This window comes from Triturus cristatus, chromosome 2_1 (assembly GCF_964204655.1).
Source record: "Triturus cristatus chromosome 2_1, aTriCri1.1, whole genome shotgun sequence".
NCBI lineage: Eukaryota > Metazoa > Chordata > Amphibia > Caudata > Salamandridae > Triturus > Triturus cristatus.
Genome location: NC_140581.1, coordinates 468,705,955 through 468,726,027, shown reverse-complemented (window position 1 = coordinate 468,726,027; position 20,073 = coordinate 468,705,955). Strand labels below are relative to the sequence as shown.

The window sequence follows — 20,073 nt, the reverse complement described above, 5'->3', positions numbered from 1 at the left end:
AAACAGGTTGTCTGAAAAATAGTTGAATTTAAAAATAAAATGTGGTTAGAGATAAGACAGGCACGATGCAAAGCTTCTGTTCCTTGTACCTGCCACGATTTAGTTCCCCAAACCGATTTAAGATCGATAGTAGCTTTCCATATGTCATAACCTCCAACAGCCAATTCCTCCATAAAGGCTTTGGAATATAATAATTTTGTATGTGTCAGTCTGACTTTAGAAGAGGGTTCTTCCGCTACCTTAAAGTAAAAAGATTCAGGGGTTGACACACTAAAATCCGAAAAGTATGTGTATTTTTTCAATAAAGTGGCAGAGCTGCCAGGCATAGGGACAGGACAATGTTCCCATTGTGTGAAATGAACAAAATTTCTGAAAGTATTTGCTCTGTGTAGGAAATGTGTGCCATAATGTTGAAAACAAAACTGCTCCTCATAGTTTGCAGTATTTAAATACAGATCCTCAGCATCAAATGCAGCATAATATTTTAAATCAGAAAACAGTGCTTCTATTGCTTGTACATCCCAATCATCTGAGCGGATGTTCTGTTTAACTACATCACCCATAGAAACACGAAAAACAGTTGGCACATTAATAACTTCGGTGGGACCATGAATTTGAAAGTTCACCGCATCCCAAGCAATCCCATCACGTACAGGCCAGGCGGTGATGTTCACAAACGTCTGGTCTCTTTTCATGATGTGTGATGAGGAATGTGGGGCCAAAGTTCCATCAATTAATTGAATTGTAGAACGTTCATTCAGGCAGTGTCCATTGATAAGTCTAAAAAACACTACCACAAAGCCAATTGTCATGAATAAAAAAATACAAATCAGCACCAACCAGATGTAAGTCCAAGGTGCAACCAAAAAATGTCTCTTGAACCAGGCAAAAAATATAGAGATTTTGGAAGGGACAGTGGAAGTCAATGATTCAGTTTCAAAGGAAGACTGGGACTGGGCAAGTGTTGTTGTATTTAAAAGGGGCAAAGCGACTTCTGTAGGATAAGCATACTCAGGATCAGCGGACAAACCACCAGCATTAGGTGGTGGATCAGTAACTGTAATCATCTCAATGGAAACTTCAGGCACGATGACAGAGGGTGGCACCACAACAGAGTTTCTCAGCATTGAAGGGCAGGAAACCGAAGGTGTCATACTATGGAGAATCGGCCACCCTGTGTAGCTTGACATTTTCAATTGAAATGTACCTTTTTCCTTTGCGACCAGGAAGTGGTGGTAAAACAACTGTACGTGTACCCAATACTCCAAGCACTGGGACTGGTGCACGATAAGAGGGGCCAAACTCCTTCTTGTTCTCCACCTTCTCACGGACCGGATCACCAACTCGAGGCAGCCAGCTGACCACCGGAATCAGGAGCGCTTCTTCTGATGTAGAGGGCACGTGTTCTTTTGCCAGAGTGTCTCTTGCTTCTTGTAGATTCTGCAATACAGCACAGTGGTCATCGAGGTCAAAAGGGGCGACAGCCGCCGCCATGTCTAGACCATCAAGGTCCGGAACAAACATTCTCACTCCAAAGAGCATCATGTAAGGGGTCCTCCCACCCAGAGACCTTCTAGGGAGATTATTAAGTGCACGTTGGACGTCATACAAGTGGGCAAGCCAGTTCCGGCCTGTACCTAACACCTTGGCTGTCAACGATTGCTTTAGGTCACGGTTCATCCGTTCCACAACACTATTGCCCTCAGGCCGGTATGGAGACGAAAATTTGACTTGGACCCCCAAACTTCTCATAGCCTCTTTGTAAGCCTTAGAGGCGAACGCCGGGCCCTGATCAGAGTGAAGGGTACCACACGCAAAACTCCCTATAAAGACACGCAATGCTTTGATGACAGTCCTGGCATCAGCACTCCTTTGTGGCCACACCCACAGAAAACGTGTGCACGAATCCACTGCAACCAAGATGTACTTGTACGCAGTATCAGAGGTAAAAGGACCGCAGTGATCTAAATAAACACACGCTAGTGGTTGATTAGATATATGCAGCTGCGTTGGAGGTGGGCGCGCAACAGAAGAAGGTTTGATCTGCTGGCAAATGTCACAATTAATGACATAAGCCCGCGCTTGTTTATACAATCCGTACCACCAATAACGTTGCTGCAAAAGAGAGACAGTTGCTGACACTCCAGCATGCGCAGACGCAACACCTTCGTGGGCAGCTGTTATCAGATTTGGTCTGCAGTCCGCGTTGGGAATCAATCTATCACCAACGTCGTTAATCCTCACTAACGGGACGTTATCAGGACTTAAGTGATAATGGTATCGGGAAGGGAAACCTCTAGGGAAGTTTGTCCCTGTCTCAGAAGCAGCAATAGCTGCTAAAATGTCTGCATCAATCTTAGATTTTGATCTTGTGACTGCTGCTACTAAATATGTCGCCACTGCTGTTTTAGCTGCCTCGTCAGCCAAACTGTTACCGACAGCATGGACACCAACTCGTTGGTGACCAAGAGTGTGAATTACATCCACAAGTGGCAAACTCCCTTTGAGTTCTGACACTCGAGCCCAAATTGTTTTATGCTTTACTGAGAAACCTTTGGAGTCACGAAATCCATTCATAATCCAAAAAAGTATATTGTCGTTGTATGACTGAACACAGTAGTAAGAGTCACTCACTATAATAGTAGTGACTCTGTGATCAGCAAACTCAAGTGCAAGCACCAGAGCACGAAGCTCCGCCAGTTGCACGGTACAATCACCCAATGACTGCGTATGCACTGCATCAGATTTGAACTCTCCATTCACGAAAGTACCGACTACAATTGCGCAAGCCGCTGAATAAGTGTGCCTTGATCCAGTTGCGGGTTGCGCAGACCCGTCAGTGTATATGACACAATGGTATTCCTCGATAGGGCGCAATGACTGGGGAGCTGGATGCACGAATTCATACTCCAAACTCTCCTGAGTCTGCAACGCTGCGTCAAAGATGTATTCGACGTCAGGCGAAGCTAAGGAGGTCGCCCATTGTATCCACCTTGGATGCAAAGCCTTAGAATTTGGTACACTAGCCTTAGTGACTGCTTCTAGAGCAGGAAACGGTGTTACCACCAGCATGCGTTTTCCCTGTGATAGCGCTCGTTCTTTCAGGATCGCCATCTGAACTGCTGTCAAGACTTTTTCAACAGTGGAAAATCGCAGCTCAGCCGAAGTGTACAGATGAGATTTGTAAGCAATGGGGACTGTGTCACCCTCATTGAACGTTAAGTACGTGAAACCTTCCGCGCCTGGAACAATTCTAATGACCAGGTTGGTGAGATTGTCACGAGTTTTTAGATATTTAGCTGTAAGAAGATCAGTTTGCAAAGTATGTAATGCCAACGAGTGCTCTGGCAGCCAGCAAGATCTGGTATAAGTTGGTTGTATCAAGGCATAAAGTGTCTTGATATGCTGGGCATAATCAGGAATGTAGGTACGACCGAAATTCAGAAAACCCAGCAAGGATTGAAGTTTCTTCAGTGTTGTAGGGATACGAAGGTTTGCGCATTTCTCAAGGAACTGCGGTGCCAAGCCTCGACCTTCATTATTGAGTTCGTACCCCAAGAACAACACTGTAAATTCTGCAATGTGCGACTTCTTAAAGTTAACCTTGTAACCGAATTCTGCAAACATAGTCACTATGTTATCCACACGAGCAAGATGTGGAAGCAACTCGTCGTCTGTCAGATAGATGTCATCGACATACGAGTATGCTTCCGGGTCTACCATCTCTAAGAGAGAGACCACGCGAGCGGCAAAAACTCCAGGGCTGGTTTTATAGCCCATCGGGAGCCTCTTGAACAATTTTTGTTTACCACCCGAGGTAAATGCTGTCCACTCATAACTAAGAGGGGCCAGATTATGGCAATAAAAGCCATTGGATAAGTCGAGCGTAGTTTTGAAACGTTTTCTCACAAGACTATCTACGAGAGCCGAACTATGAGTATTCTGTACCGCACACGTCCGGCAATGTGAGTTTAAATGCCGGTAATCCAAAACTAGGCGGTACGATCCGTCAGGCTTCGTTACAGTGAATAAAGGATTATTCATGGGTGACACACATGTCTCAATTACTCCCTGATATTCCAATTGCTCAAGGATTGACGCGACGTGAGGTCTAGCCTCGCGAAGCATGGGATATTGGGGTTGAGGCTGGGGATCAGATCGCAATGGAATCTCGTGATTGGGAGAACATTTATCCCAGCCAACCTGATTACGATACAACGCAGGCGCAAGCACCTGCGCCCACTCCCCGGCCAACCTAGTAGACTCCTCCGTGGGCACTGCGTGCCCAAAGGAAGGAAGTATAACTTCCTCTCCCCTAGGGGCGTCTAAAATGAAAGCCGGAGGCCAATCTTTCTCCGCCAAAAGAATATCATATGTGGTGGTAAGATTATCCCAAAAAAACGCTTTAATTTTGCGTTGTATGTCACCCTCAATATTAAGGACTATTTCAAATAATCTTTCCGGGGGGGGCTACGCGAGTATCAGCAGTTTCGACTGTCACATAAATGTCAGTTGCTGTCGCCTCCAGAAACGGACGCAATGCTTCCCGCACTACTGTAACTTCCGCCGCGCTGTCTAGCAGCGTCAGTGCCCACGTCAGGTTCCGAAGCCGCGTCCTGACCATCTGAGGCATATCTCGCTGAGATAGCAGCAACTTTCTTTTTCTGAAACGGTGGACGTGGTCTGGCAGCGTCTTCCTGCTTGCCTTTACCGTCAGTCTGGCGGGGCTGGTCACGACCCTGAGTGTCCCTTCCTCTTCCACGCTCTCCACCACCAGAGTGCGAAGTCGATGTTTCCTGTGAAGAACGAGGAGAGCGTTGTTCAGAAACCTGAAACCTATCAGGTGACTTAATACGAGTACGATCGCGCAAATCATAAGTGCGTTCACTATACGACTGAACTGGTGAGGCAGGACGAGAAATCTGTTTCTGTTGCTGCTTCTCTTGTTTCTTGGCTCGCCAACTTTGTTTAGGAAAGTTGGGCTTTTCGTCTTTTGTAGACGAACTCACCTTAGTTTGTTGCACTACATCTGGAATTTTGATGGTGGGTTTCACACCTAAGGCACTACGTCCAACCATCCTATAGGCTTTCGCAATAATTTTGGCGAACTGCCGAGGCTTGTCCTCATCAGCCAGAAGCTCCAGCATATTGCCAACTTGGAACTGCATGGCATCTCCTTTGAGGTTGCCCATTACCATGGAACAAACCACATCAAAACTGTCGACAAGCCTCATTCCCAACTCAATAGCTGCCTCCGCACCATGACTTTCTTGAACTTTCTTGATGACGGAGGGTAGTACAGCCATAGACGGAGTGCCGTAGCACTTCGAATATGTCGCAGCAAAGATCTTGCCCCAATTGTCACAATCAACAAGCTCAGGGACCAGGTCTTTGGGCAAAGTAATGGTGAGTATCCTGTGTTTATCCACAGGTGTAGTGTTTGGAAACACGGCTTCTAATTTATCAAATGTTTCTGCAAGCCAGTAAGGAAATTCATCCTTACTGAGGGGGCGCTTGCCGACAACCGCGTTAACCATAACAGGGCTTATCACCACCGCGTGATGGTGATCCGCCCCGTGTCCAGCAACCGCAGGTGTTCCCACCTGAACTGTGCGTGACACATACTGCACTAAAGCCCTATGGACCGTAATCAGGGCAGTGTGTAGTGTTCGTAAATCACCCACGCCTATCGTCATGTAGCGTGGGTGTGGAGTATATCCGGCCAGTACCGGCCATGTAGCTCCCGCAATTGATAACGGGCCCATTCTCGCCGGTACGACCTCATGGGGGAGGGCGCCATTAAACCAAATTGTATGCTGCCAGGCAGTAATAGGAATTTCCAGAGTCCGATATGGGGCATAAGCCGCAGGTACAGCCGAGGCTGAATATTCGTGGAACAAATTATCGTCTGCATCCACCTCCGCAAAGGTCACCCATGAGTAAAACAACTCATACGGGTAAGTGTAAGTGCACTGACCACAAAGACTACGGACATCCTGTCATCAGGTACCCCATACGCCCTCAGATGAGCGCGCAGGGGAACCCTACTATGAGCGGGAATATTAACTGCCATAAGGACCCCTTAAAGAATAACAACGATTTACTCAGTAGCACTTGGGCTCAAAAATTACAACCTTTTTAATTTTCAAGCTTGATAGAACCTTTAGTCTAAACCTAGGTAGGTTAAACCGTCACTCAAGTTTTCCGGAAACGAGAGCGAGGGTTGTTGTGGACTAAAATCAGCACTACTAAAGCGTCTCAGACGTTAAGACCAAATGTTAGGTGCGCCATGTTGCAGGGATTCTGCTTTTGCACAGAACTATGCGCAGGAGACCAGGACCTCAGAGAATTGTGGTGTACCAGAAAACTCCCCTCAGAACCCAGAACCCCTTATCCGACTAGCTTAGTATCTCATTCGTTAACCTAGATCTAGCTAGGTGGTCCCAATGTATAGACAAACCAGAACAAGCGACTTAGATATTTCTCAGGAGTGGTGGGAATCTGAAATACCTGTTCGTACTTATTTATTAGTCCACAACTGAATAATACAGACACGGTAAAGTTTAAAGAGTTTATTTTATAAACCTCGCGTCCTAAGATGCAGTACTTTGGCTAACACTAGCAGACTAACAATACAGATCAGAATCATGAGCATTATTACAATACCATATAGAATGAAAGGAGCAATCATACTATTAATGACAGTGGTATACGGCCACACTCCTTTCACTATAATCTAATACATTATTATTATTAGACTATTAGAAGGTCTCTTAGGCTAACAGGGGGGACCCCATACCGTATAGATCAGCTTAGTCGAATCACATCAAAGGATCAGCTCTCACAGCATGCATCAGCTCTTCTTGTTCGAATGAATGTAAAATCAAACTGTTCTGCAATATTAAAGACGTTTGTCCTTCAAACATTGGCAGCTGTATGCATGATATGTCTAACAAGTGTCTACGATCAATCTAAACACAACACTCTGTACCTTCTAGTGACCCAGACGCGTTCTTTGCATGATGTACAGACCAAGGGCACATTTCACGGTTAAGAATGTATAACAACCGTTTGTTATTCTGTAAAGCAAAGTCGAGTCAGCATTTTACAAAATGAAGAACACATAACAACAGTGTCGTGTGCAGCGCAGCAGAAGCGACAAGCTTGCTTGTTAACTATGATCTCGGTTATGCTAACTTAGTGTTGTAAATAGGGCGTGGCTTAGTCCATCTCACAATTCAGCATTACGTCCATCATCTGTTCTTTTTACAAATGCTGGCAGAACAGAAATAAGAATGCATACTTACAAGAGGGATGCAGCGTCAAAAAACTTAATTTACTCAGTCTTGTATCATTTGGATGAATGTTGTTGGTTTGGGTTTCAAGATAAACTGTGACACCATTCACTGGATGATGGCCCGTTTAATGGGACGATGGTCCTCTCACTGACTTCTCAACACTTGTTTTGTAACCCCATGGATCTGAAACTAGCTGAGCCGGAAGTAAGACCATGAAACAGATGGAAGGCGCTATCCAAAGCTATACACTAAACACATTGCTGATAACAGCGAGCGTGCTGGCGGATAGCAGGAACGGGAATCTTCCAGTCAGGCGAAGCAACGACGTGTCCCAAAGCTGACCCATGTGGAAGCCAGAAAGGCTTGTTTATCAAAAGAAGGTGGATGCCAATTCACATGGGGATCAGGCACTCAATTGTCCACTGCCAGCAGCCAGTGGCATAGCAAGCGGGTGGGGGGCGGTCCATCCTGGGCAGCAATAGTTTTGGGGGTGGCGGCCTCCCTCCCATGATCCTACCTGTTTCAAAGGCTCAGACCACCACGGTGGCAAAAGGCCGCGCTATGCCACTGCCAACAGCGGCCTCACAAACCTGACTCCCAGGCTGGACTTCCCAAGGTCCAGTTGTATCGGAGGCTGACATAAGCTGCCAAACACCAAATACTAGAGATGGCCATGTTACCTAATGCCCATTTATGTTCTTCTGCAACACACAGCACTGGTCATAGGGACCCGTTTCAAAGTCAGTTTTTAATTACTGCTGGTCCGAGGCCTGCAGGTCCCGCACCACTTAAAGCTCTGGGGTAAATACGAGCTGGGGCGGATCTGTAAGGGGAAGTGGTGAACTTGGGAAGGGGGGCACCGAAGAAGCAGGGCAGCAGGACTTCAACAGCGCAGAGAGGGAGTAGTGGGGCGACAAGTAATAGGGCCAGGCAGAAAGGAGGGGAGAAGGGGTACAGGCAGGCCAGAGTGCAGGCGGCAATAAGTCAGAGGCTTTATAATGTTTACAAGTGATGCGGGACTAGTCAAAATATGAAAGTGTAATTGGGTACAAAACAGTAAAAGGAATAGCAGAGCCAGGACCTGTCACGCATGGTACGTATAGCTCTAGAGTTAACACTTCTCTGTGACAGCAGCAGCACTCTACCGCTACCCTGTGAAGTGTCAGCTTGCGTAGAGAAATACCAACAAAGATGTCAGTATAAATAAAGTATTTATTTCAATACAAAGACCCGCATACAGCTGATAAGAAGTCGGGACAATCAGGAACAGCCGGTAAGCAGAATGCCGTGCCTCTCAGTGACATAGCCTAAATAACATTGGAACATTCTAAATGACGTAGAGGGAAAACAACCAATGGGAACAGAGTGCAACCCCACATTGCGCAAGGAAGCTAAACAAGTTACGATATACATCTCCCTTTATCACACAAACAAACATTAATACATTATAAAGTCTCTAAACCTGTTTGGAATACGTGTTAATCTTCCAGAACCAGTACAAGACCCTTCAAAAAGATTAGAAGCAAACAAATCATTGTTATCACTACAACTTCCATCTGTAGCTACTACCCTTGGTACTTGCGTCTCTTGGTCAGTTGATGCGCCCAAAGTTTCCCTGTTATGTAGCATTTCTTTTTCAATAACAACATGCATAGGAATCCCTGATGTCTCCTTTGGGATAGAGCATTCTCTGGTTGGTTCATTTGTGTCTGATTGGGCATTGGTGGAAACACCTTCATTTTTATTTAGACTCAAGTCAAACCAACAATCACTCTGATCGGAATCTGCATTCTCATTTTGTGGACGTGTCATGAGTTCTTTCTGCCCACCTTTGAGCTTGATAACATCACTTTTGTTTCTCCACCCCAATTTATGCAGGCGAACAGAACCACTCGAGACATCCACCACTTCACTAGGTTCGTAGTACTTGGACTCTCCTTTCTGCTTGACAAAAGGTTTTTTGACAATTACCCAATCACCCTTGCAGATATCTTTAACAATGGCTCTGTGGATCTTGTCATGGTACTCTTTTGACTTAATTTGTTGCTTTAAAATTTTATCTCTCACTTTAAGCTTAGAGTCATCCAATTTTGTCACTTCCTGAATTCGTTCCTGAAGGATGGAAAACTTTGGAGTGATGGCAGTGTTACATTGCCGTCCTCTCATGAGGAAAAAAGAAGTATACCCTGTTACACTGTTGATTGTGTTGTTGTACATATCAACTCTTTCTTTAAGGAAACGGTTAACTCTTTCCACTTGTCCATTGGATTTGGGCGAGTAACACGGAGTCTTTTCCTGACGTATTCCATTTCTCTTTAAAAATGTGATCATTACTTCAGAGGTAAGCTGTTTTCCATTGTCCGAAACTAAGACCTGCGGGAAACCTTCCAAAGAAAAACATGACTCCAAGAATTCTATAACACATTTGGAGTCTATGGTTGATACAAATTTGAAATATATCCATTTACTATAATAGTCACATAATACAATTATAAATCTTGAATTATGTTCCAACACACTGAACGGACCTGCAAAATCAATAGCAACTTTGTTCCAAGATGAATTAGGAATATCAACTAACTGCATTTCTTGCACTCTAGGCTTCCAACAATTTCTTGGTCATGGTTGACCCCAAATGGGAATTATGAGCTAACTCAACTAGATGTTTTCTTAGTTTTGTAGGTGGAATCAACAAATCCCCCCTTAAAATAAAACCTTTCTCAATGCTTAATTCTTCCGCAACTTGCACATAAGTTTTTAACTCATCATGTACATTTCTGATTGGCGGCCACTTGCTCAATATATACGCTTTTACCTTGTTTAACACTGGATCTTCCTCTATGAGGCTCAACCATTCAGATTCTTTACACACCTGTTCTGATTGGTTAAAACCATGCACATACGACACTTCACATTCAGTGTCTTCTTCCATTTTGGGTTCATCACTGTTCAATGGGAGGCGTGAAAGGAAGTCAGCACTTATGTTTTTCTTACCTGCCATGTTTTTAATAGTAAAATTGTATTCCTGAAGTTTTGATAACAATCTTACTAACCTTGCAGACACTTTGCCATTTCCCCTGCCACATTCGTCCATTAAGAAAGTCAAAGGTTTGTGATCTGTGATCAACTCAAAACGTTTTCCCCATAAGTACATTTTGAGTTTATCAACAGCCCAAACACAAGCCAGGGCTTCCCTCTCTATAGTGCTATAGTTACACTCTGCATCCAGTAAACGTCTAGAAGTGAATGCGATAGTATGCACATTACCTGCTTCTTTTTGAGTATAAACTGCACCTATGCCAACCGAACTTGCATCCACAGTGATGATATTGGTACCATCAGGATCATAGGGTTTCAAAGTAGGGGCTCTCACAATTGCATTCTTGATCTCTGTAAAAGCAAAATCTTGATCTTCAGACCAAACATATTTTTCTCCTTTGCGAAGCAAAACGCGTAAAGGCTCAACTATTTCTGAGTAGTTTTCTACAAAACGTGAATAGTATTCACTGAGCCCCAAAAAGGATTTAAGGGTATCTTTATCAGTTGGTTTAGGGGCATCAGTTATGGCTCTAACTAAGTTGAGTTTAGGTTTGATACCACTACCACTCAAGATATGGCCCAAGTATTCAATTTCAGTTTGTAGAATCTTACATTTGTCTTTAGCAACTGTCATACCTCTCTCGTTTAATTTGTTAAGAACAATGTCTAAAATTTCATTGTGTTCTTCGATTGAACCCGCATGAATGAGTATGTCGTCCTGAAACTTCTGAACGCCCAACACTCCTTTAAATATACATTCCATCAATTTTTTAAACACGCTGGCTGATGAAGCCAAACCGAAGGGGAGTCTTACAAATCTATAAGCACCCAACGGAGTAATGAATGTTGTTAGATCTTTAGATTCATCAGACAGTTGAACTTGGTGATATGCTGATTTGAGATCTATTAACGAAAAATATTTTGAACCCTTCGTGGCCGCTAGAATCTCCTGGATTTTGTGTAAAGGAAAACAGTCCACCAATATATTTTTGTTTAATGATCTCAAATCAGCACACAAGCGAACTTCACCATTTTTAAAAAAAATCAAACAATAGCAGAAACCCATTCCGCTGAATTGGTTTGTTCAATAACCCCTTCATCAACCAATTTGTTGAGAAGTTTTTGCAATTCAGCTTTTACAGACAAAGGGATGGATCTTACTTATGCTTAACTGGTATTGCATTTTTCTTCAACTTTATGGTATGTTCAAACCCTTTGACACAACCAATTCGGTCTTCAAAAAGAGCCTCATACTTACTTAGAATTGATTCGACTTTGTCTAAAGACGACGAAGAATCAGAAAAAGAGACTGCATGAACAAAATTTACATCTAAAACAATGGGATCAACGGCACCTGGTTTGAGAATAATCCCCAGTCGCGCCAAATCTTTCCATCCTACTATGTCTCTGCCACGCTCTGCGACATATACTTTAGTAGAAATGGTTCTTCCTTTAATATTCAAATTATCTTGAAAATAACCCAACATATTTATGTCGAAATCCCCGTATGCTTTGGGGTTGACGTCAGAAGCTAGTAAATCAGTATTTGGCCAAAACTTTTCATACTTAATATCAGAAATAATGGTAATAGGCGAACCTGAGTCCGCCATGATATTAATTTCTACATTTCCTATGTGCGCAACACCGAGTGGACCTTTTATGGCATCTCCAGGGTCATCTACTGTCAATACAATATTAGAGCACATGTCTTCCTCAAAATCATCTACAGAACTAACTTTGACTTTTTGGAATCTCTGAGTTTTAAAATTGTTGCACACACCAGCAAAATGTCCTACCTTAAAACACTTGGTGCATTTCCTCCCCTGCGCAGGACACCCTTGAAAATCCGCCTTATGATTCCTTGAACCACATCTAAAACAAATAAAAGCATTAGAATTTGGACTTTTACTAGTCTTTCCTCTTCTGTCATAGTTAGTTACATGTTTCTTATGCTCTTGAATATAATATACATCAGTCTTTAAATTCTTATCAGAAGAGAGTTCCTTTGTGCTTTCCAGAGAACGCTCAATACCTTTAGCAATGTCTATAGTTTCCTGTAGAGAAGGATTTCTACAAGCTAAAAGCCTCTCCTGTATTTTTTTTTCAAAACAATAAAAAACGAACTGGTCTCTAATGTATTCGTCAACCATGTCATTAAATTCACACTTGGTGGCCAACACACGTAAACAAGCAATGTATTCTTCAATCGTCTCATTTTCTAATTGTTTACGCATTGCAAAGTGATGTCTGCCAATCATAATGTTGGGTTCTTCTCCAAATTGTTTTTCTAAACGTTTTATTGCTTCTTGGTATTCATTCATAGGAATAAATTGACCCGGAGGTACTTCAAATTCCAGCAAACTGTCAAAAATTTCTTGGCCTGCCGTACCCAACAACCCGAACAAAATGGCTTTTTTTCTTTCTGGCTCATATTTCTTTCCATCTATCGCGACCAAATAATTCTCAAATGCCCTTAACCAATTTTTCCATTTCATAACTGGTTTTCCTGGATCAGATAAGAACGCTGCTGGCGCGCTGATATTTGAATTTTCTGACATATCTGTTTTGGAAAAAACTTCCTCTTTTTTAACTTCAACAGCAATTTTGAAAACAATTTGAACTTAGTCAATTTAAATAAATATGCCCTGCAAAAATATAGTCTTCCAGTGGAAAACAATGAAATTGAAGAAATAAATAATTATTATTATTTTTTATTTTTTAAGTATTTCCTGATGATGCTATTGGATTACTTAATTCATGAAAATGTTATTTGAACAGAACCCGATAAAATTCATTAACTGTGTAATCCAATCAACGTAGAGTTCTTTTCATGTTAGCATCTACTTTGAAAACGCCGAAGAAAACAGTTGCAGGCAAAGTCAAAAACACCAATTTGAATGCACAGCTAATGTAACTTACTTGGAAAAATTTTCACCACAAAATGGAGTCACGCAGCGTGGATACGTACGTATGAGCGTAGAACAACACGTCACCACAACTGACAGTTACATCTGAACGTTGAGGAAAATCCGTTGCAGCTGAGTGCAGGCATGCGTGCTAGCGTATATCAATACGTCACCTCCAATGACAGTTACAGCTGAGCGTTGAGAAAATAACCGTTTCAGCTGAGAGCAGAATTGCTGTTAACTGAATACCAACGATCAACGAAATTCCTCAGCAACTAAAATATGACAGAAAAACGTACACCATGCACGGCAATTAGTAAAATACTAACTTCTCATGCCGTGAAAATCACATAGCAACTTGCCTTAAAATAACTCTCGATGCAGTTGTCAATCGACATAGCTTCTATGCGTCATTTGGCTCCACAAAGAACTACGGCAATAGAATTAAGAAACACACGGCAAATTACTAAATGGTTAACCCGAAGTAAGCAAAAGCAGTAATAACTTGCCTGTTTAATTACTGTTGTTGTCCTCGAAAATTTAGTCACAAAATGAATTTCAGCAACGCGGGTCTTCACTTAAAATTCGTATCCCGTTCCTCGTCGCCAATTGAAGTGTCAGCTTGCGTAGAGAAATACCAACAAAGATGTCAGTATAAATAAAGTATTTATTTCAATACAAAGACCCGCATACAGCTGATAAGAAGTCGGGACAATCAGGAACAGCCGGTAAGCAGAATGCCGTGCCTCTCAGTGACGTAGCCTAAATAACATTGGAACATTCTAAATGACGTGGAGGGAAGACAACCAATGGGAACAGAGTGCAACCCCACATTGCGCAAGGAAGCTAAACAAGTTACGATATACTACACCCTGCCTGGGCCCTCCCAGCTCACTCGCTGTTCCAGGAGGAGTGACCCACAAGGCCAGCTTCTCACCGACTGTAACAGACTGTTGGGAAAGAGCCAAGCCAACGAGGGGGCGGAGCATGAGATGGACAAGCCTACTGCTACTGCTGACTTCCAATCAGCATAGATGAAGAAATAGAAGAGAGACGACTTCCATTGACATTTCTCTGATGAGAGACACTCTTAGGGTTGCAGCAAAGCATCTCACCCCCTAAAAGTAAGTGACAAAATGTTATTACGGGAAGGCTCTTGCAACAACGTACAATAACGGTGGTCTATATTTTTGTTCTACATGACAATAAAAGTTGCTCTTTATGTGCCACAAACGGATAGTTGGCATGTGTTTTGCATGTCAAATGAGTTTAGTATCTTGGCCAGCTTTTACAGCCACAATATTGAGTCCCTGCAGCATTATTCCAAGATGGCTGACAGATTTTACGTAGCCAAGGACAAATATTTCCCCTTTTTATTTCTCTATTTTATTTTTCCTCAATATTTACCAAACGTACAACCCATTCCAGAGCTCGCAAGGTTGGGATTTTTGTGACACTTAATACTCAGAAATTCATTGGCATTGGGGCTGGAGAGCCAGTCTCGGCACCGAGTCATCATCCTGTGATTCTGGACAAATCACCAAATTCTCCTGTGCCTAACAAATGCAACGTGGCGGAAGTGGTGAGGGACGGGAACACCAGGCACAAGGGGGAGTGGCAAGGGCATGCAGCAGCGTTAGCGGGACAAAAGCAAGCAGCTACGGGCGCTGAGCTGGACACAGGCAAACAGTAACACGAGCAGGAAGCCAAGAAAAAATAGTCACCCAAACAACAGATAAACTACCAAAGTGTAAAGATACAAAACTCTAACTTAATGCCATGACCTGAATGAGAGCATTTGCCCCTGTAACAGGAGAATTTGCTCAGATAAGGAAGGGAGGCACACTTTCAACAGAGTGCCTAACACCAGCCTGATAGACTATATTTTAGTCGACGTTATATTACTGCCTTTTTTTACTTACAAGACCTGGACCTCCCCCTCACCAAGCTTACAGCCAAGCCAACACATCCCTTTGATGGTAGACATCAACTAGCAACAAATAGTTGCAGGATAACCTGGCGGGTAGTGGTGCGATCACAGAACTCAGTAAAGTTGATTTACAAGCTAGTGAAAAAGAGCCTGGAAGACCTGTGCAACATAAATTACAGGAAACTTCTCTAGCAAGGATTGGGGAAGTGCATAACCAACTCTTTGCAAATTTATAAAAGCATTTTTCTGTAGAAGCGAGGCTTGAGGGAGCAAGAAGAAACCTGGCTTTGTGGTTTAACAGCCATTGCAGGTCTGCCAAACTCTCATCACTGCAATAAGATCACAAGACAGAAGCACAATTCAAGCCCTTATGGCATATTTTAAGAAGGCTGTTAATAATGCCAAGAGATAATGGAACCAACCGACGTGGGATGCTCTTCTTGCAGCTTCTATGGATAAAGATCAAGCAGCATTTTGGAACATAGTTGCCAACAGGAATGGTCAGGGGACTGTCACCATCGAAAACAACATCGCAGCTGATGACTGGAATGCACACTTTTCAACTCCCGGGTGACAGTGCATTTTCTGTTCCAGTAAGAAGGCCTCAATTCCCAACTACGGAGGGCCTCCACGCTACACTCGGGTGTCTGAACATTACATGCAAGGATGTGGTCCTAGCTATTTGGAAGATTATCCCGTACAAAGCCCCTGGTCTAGATAAAATTCCAGGGTGCCTGTTTTTAGCTAAAACTGATGTCTAGGGTCCCTACCTCATTGGAGTTTTTAATGCCATCATGTGTGAGCTACCAATCTCTCATTGCTGGGCAGGGTCAGAAATGATCCCTATATGCAAAAAGGGGTCCTCTCAGGTGCCAGCAAACTACAGGCCCATCAGCTTAATTGATAATACACAGAAACTCTTTAGCAGAATTATTTTACTAAGATTACAAGAATGACTAGAGGCCAACAACATTCTAAGCCATGCAATCACGATTCCGTAACCGCACGTCAACAATTGACCAAGTGTGTAAGATGCAGCTGAAAATGGCAGACTTTACATGTTATTTGTTGATCTTCGATCTGCATTTGATTTGATTCCCAGAAATGTGGCATGGAAGGTTTCTGGCTGAAAAGGGTGTCCCCTGTTACTAATGTCAAATCATCGAAAGGCTGCGTGAACAGTTCTTTGCCCATGTCCACTGTGGTCGACTGGGAGAAGTAACAGAACCCTTCCCAGTCATTAGGGGTGTTAGGCAAGGCTGTGTTCTTGCTCCAACACTCTTTACACTGTCTGTCAATGACCTGGTTGCCTGCCTGAATTCCTGTGACAATGATGCCTCCAGATTAGCCAACATGAGGGCCCCGTTGCTAATGTTTATGGGCATACAGTGAATCCTGGACGAATTCAGTAGCTTCTTACAAAGAGAGTATTGGAAATGAATGTCAGTAAAACCAAGTAAATGGTTTTCAACCCATGTCATACAACACATGCCAAACCCACCTTGTATGGGTCCCCACTCGATCAGGTCCATCTGTATGAGTATTTAGGCATCACTCTGAACGAGAAGCTTGATTGTGTGCCACATATTTTGAAATGTAGGCTCAAATTGGAGCAATATGTCAGAGGTTTGCTGAAAGTTCATTGGATCTCCTTTTGCAAACCTGTCACTCTGGCAGTCCAAATATACACCCACCAAGCACTGGGTGCGTCCCTCGGCGGCTCTGAGCTCTGGGAAACAGTTGAGAATAGGTACCTCAGGCAAGTTCTGAGCCTTCCGGTCAGCACTCCGCTAGTCCCGCTAAGGCTAGATTTGGGGTACATGCCAATGCGAAAAAGAATTGCAGTCAGACCACTAATCTACTGAAGAAAACTATGGGCTACTCCTGAACTGCTCCACTTCCGCCGGGGCATAGAAGAGATACTCTGCCTCCCTGGGGCTGGCAATCTTCCTGGATCAAATATTGCAGAGACACACTGTTGAGTCTCTGGTTAGTAAAACTCTGGGACGATCTGGGGGGAGCCAGCAAATTGGAGCTGAAGAGGCAGTTTAGGAATTTTAAAACTGGTATGCTCATGTCAAGCCTGGCCCTGGGTACTTTGACGGACTCCTCCTTAAGGATAAAGACTTTTGCAAAACTTAGGAGTTCTTAGATGAAGTTGAACCAAATCTGGCCAGAAAGCGGTTTGTCCAGTTCAGGCAATGGTCGTTACCTATTAGATACATCACCTCGAAATGGCTAAGTACAGATAGAATGCCCAAGACAGTCTGCCTATCCTGTGACCACGGCAAAGAAATGGTGGCCCATGCTCTGTTTTTCTGGCCCGAGTATAGCAGGCTTAGAGCTGAATGGATAATCCCCATTTACAGTAACCTGGGAATCCCACATTGTGCAGAGGCCTGCAGAATGTTATAGTCCTACACCAGCAGGCACATTATATTTGCAGTCTCCAGGTTCTTATTTACTATGTGCCGAATGAGGAGGAAAAATGTCCTACTACCATCCAATAGATAGGACAGCAGCACTGTATGGTCGCTAGGGGGACCCCATATGGGGAAAAGTCGTCATGGTTGATGATCCTAATAATCACTCATCACCAGCCTACTAGTCGTTGAGAATACTGGTGCCTTGTACCAAATTGATGGTTTTAGCTTTTAGCCCTTTGAAAATCCTTGTGTCTTTTAACATGCATCATCACTTTTGTGTACATTCAATGTGGGATAATGTTTTACCGATCTTATCTGACAATTTTTTTATTGTATTTAACCGATGGTTGGAGGCCATTTTTATTGCTTTGTATATGGTACTTATCCACATGATTTTGTATTTTTAAAGTTGTCTATATGAATGTCCCTTTTATGGCAACTGGCCGAAATAAAGAGTATTAACTGACTGATAAACAACCAAAACTTAACGATACAGTACTTGGTCCGTTTTGCATGGGAGGAAGGAAAGAGAAAAAGGAGGGACAAAGAGGCAGGACTGACCACTAGCAAGCAATGATTTTTAAAGGACACTGAAACAAATAAATGAATAGCAGGGGGATGGCTTTAAGCCCACTAAAGAAGTATATACTGAAGTATATACAAGAGGTCTCAAATGCTTGACCTACAAATTATGCCAAATGGGCAAGAATGGGAACAGCAGTAGCCGTTCACCTTTTTTTAAAGGGATGGATACTAGCTATTGCTGTACAACTACTCCTCTTGAGAGAGGAAAGAAGTGGGATGGAAATCATGTTTGCCAACCTAAGCTGAAACTTCACAATCTTTGAAAGGCCCAGATTTCACCTACTCTTTGAGGCCAAAGGAGGCCAGAATGTTGTACCAGGTTCTTTGTAGGCTCCCAAATATGGATGAAACTCAAGCGAGCCCATCGTGAGTCATGGATTATACCCCTTCCCAACCAGTCTCACACCCTGGTACCCTGCACGTGTTAGGGTGAGAGACGATGCACTTGGTAGTTGTTGCTTTGGCAGCAGATGTTGGTAAGCCAATGCTGGGTTGCCTGTATTTATGAATTACCACTTGAAATATGTGTTGTATTCTTGTTAGACTATTTGGTGTAAAGATTTAATATTTTCTTTGTTAAAATTTGGTTACTTTTGTTTTTTATCCTTTGATAGGAAGGATACACAGCAAACATTCTTGATGAACAAAATGAGGTAAGAAGCCCTCGAGTTTCATACGTTAAGAGTAAAAAGCATAAAACAATGAATGCACTAAAAAAATAACCAGCCTTGGCTGATTGTGGACTATTTTCACATGCATCACTTTGCACTAAAACAATGAACCAAGGCACGGGGCTGTTGAGAGGCGAAAGTTAATGCAATGAAATGCTCTTGAAGTTACATTTTCATATTTTTTGTCCCGGATAACATCTGAAGCACAACCCCTCGACCTGCATCCCAGTAATAATCCGTGGCCCTTCCTTTATCACATGCAGAGCTCTGTTGCTTTATTGTTTGGGTTGTTCTATAAAAGTGTCCTACATAGATACATATATACATTTTACAGGTGAACTATATATCATAAGATATCGTTTTTAAAAAGATGTGATTCCCAAAGTGCCTAAAGCGTTGTGGAAATACTTTCTGACTTTTTCTACCAGGTGCTTGTTGAGACCTCTTTTATGATGCCATTTTAGAAAAAAACAAAACGATGGGTGTAATGCTTGAAAGACCCTGCACTGTATTCTAGTGCAGTGGTTCTTAACCGTTTCGCTGCTAGGCCTCCGCCCCTCCCCAGTGCTAAGCCTTTTTTTTGGCTATATGGAATAGTTCGCGTTTACTCCTCTGTAACTCCTTGTCCACATAAGGTATCCACAACAAATTTGCGCCCTTTTCTTCTAACATCATGGGGATATTAAATGACCCAGGGTTTGTGGATTCCCCTGAAAAAATGGGGAAAAAATTATGCAGAAGGAAGCATCTGTTTTTTTCTCTGAAAAGCTAGTGAGACATAATTTTACTCTGGAGACTGAGGGGAACGCTGTGTGATAGGACATTTGTGTCGGCACGGTGAGCCCATGCAAAAAAAATATGGGAAATTTGATTTATTCAGCTAAATTTGAGGTTGGCGGGGGATTCTGGGTAGGAAAACATTGGGGGATCCATCAAGCCATTCCTCCCTGGACTCCCCTGGGTGTCTAGCTTTCAGAAATGTGTGGGTTTGGTAAGTTTTCCTAGATGGCCGTCGAGCCCGGTGGCAAGAACCCAGGTGCCCCCCTTCCAAAACCAGCTCATTTTGTGATAGATAATTTTGATGTCGCCTCAATACGTTTTGGACCCTTGCCTGTCGCGGGTACTTGGCCCACCCACGCGAGTGAGGTACCATATTTATCGGGAACGCTGGGAGGTAGCAAATTTGTGTCAGCCCGGTGATAAAAATTTCATGGAAAC

General features: G+C 43.2%; 1 protein-coding gene across 1 annotated transcript in view; it reads left to right on the top strand.

Moving 5' to 3' along the window:
• ANKDD1B (ankyrin repeat and death domain containing 1B) overlaps positions 1–20,073 on the top strand; it is a 718,121-nt gene that overhangs the window by 256,975 nt on the left and 441,073 nt on the right. The window contains exon 8 of the mRNA XM_085632291.1: positions 18,799–18,837. Within this exon, the coding sequence (XP_085488417.1) occupies positions 18,799–18,837 (39 nt within the window). The remainder of the gene's footprint in view (positions 1–18,798; positions 18,838–20,073) is intronic.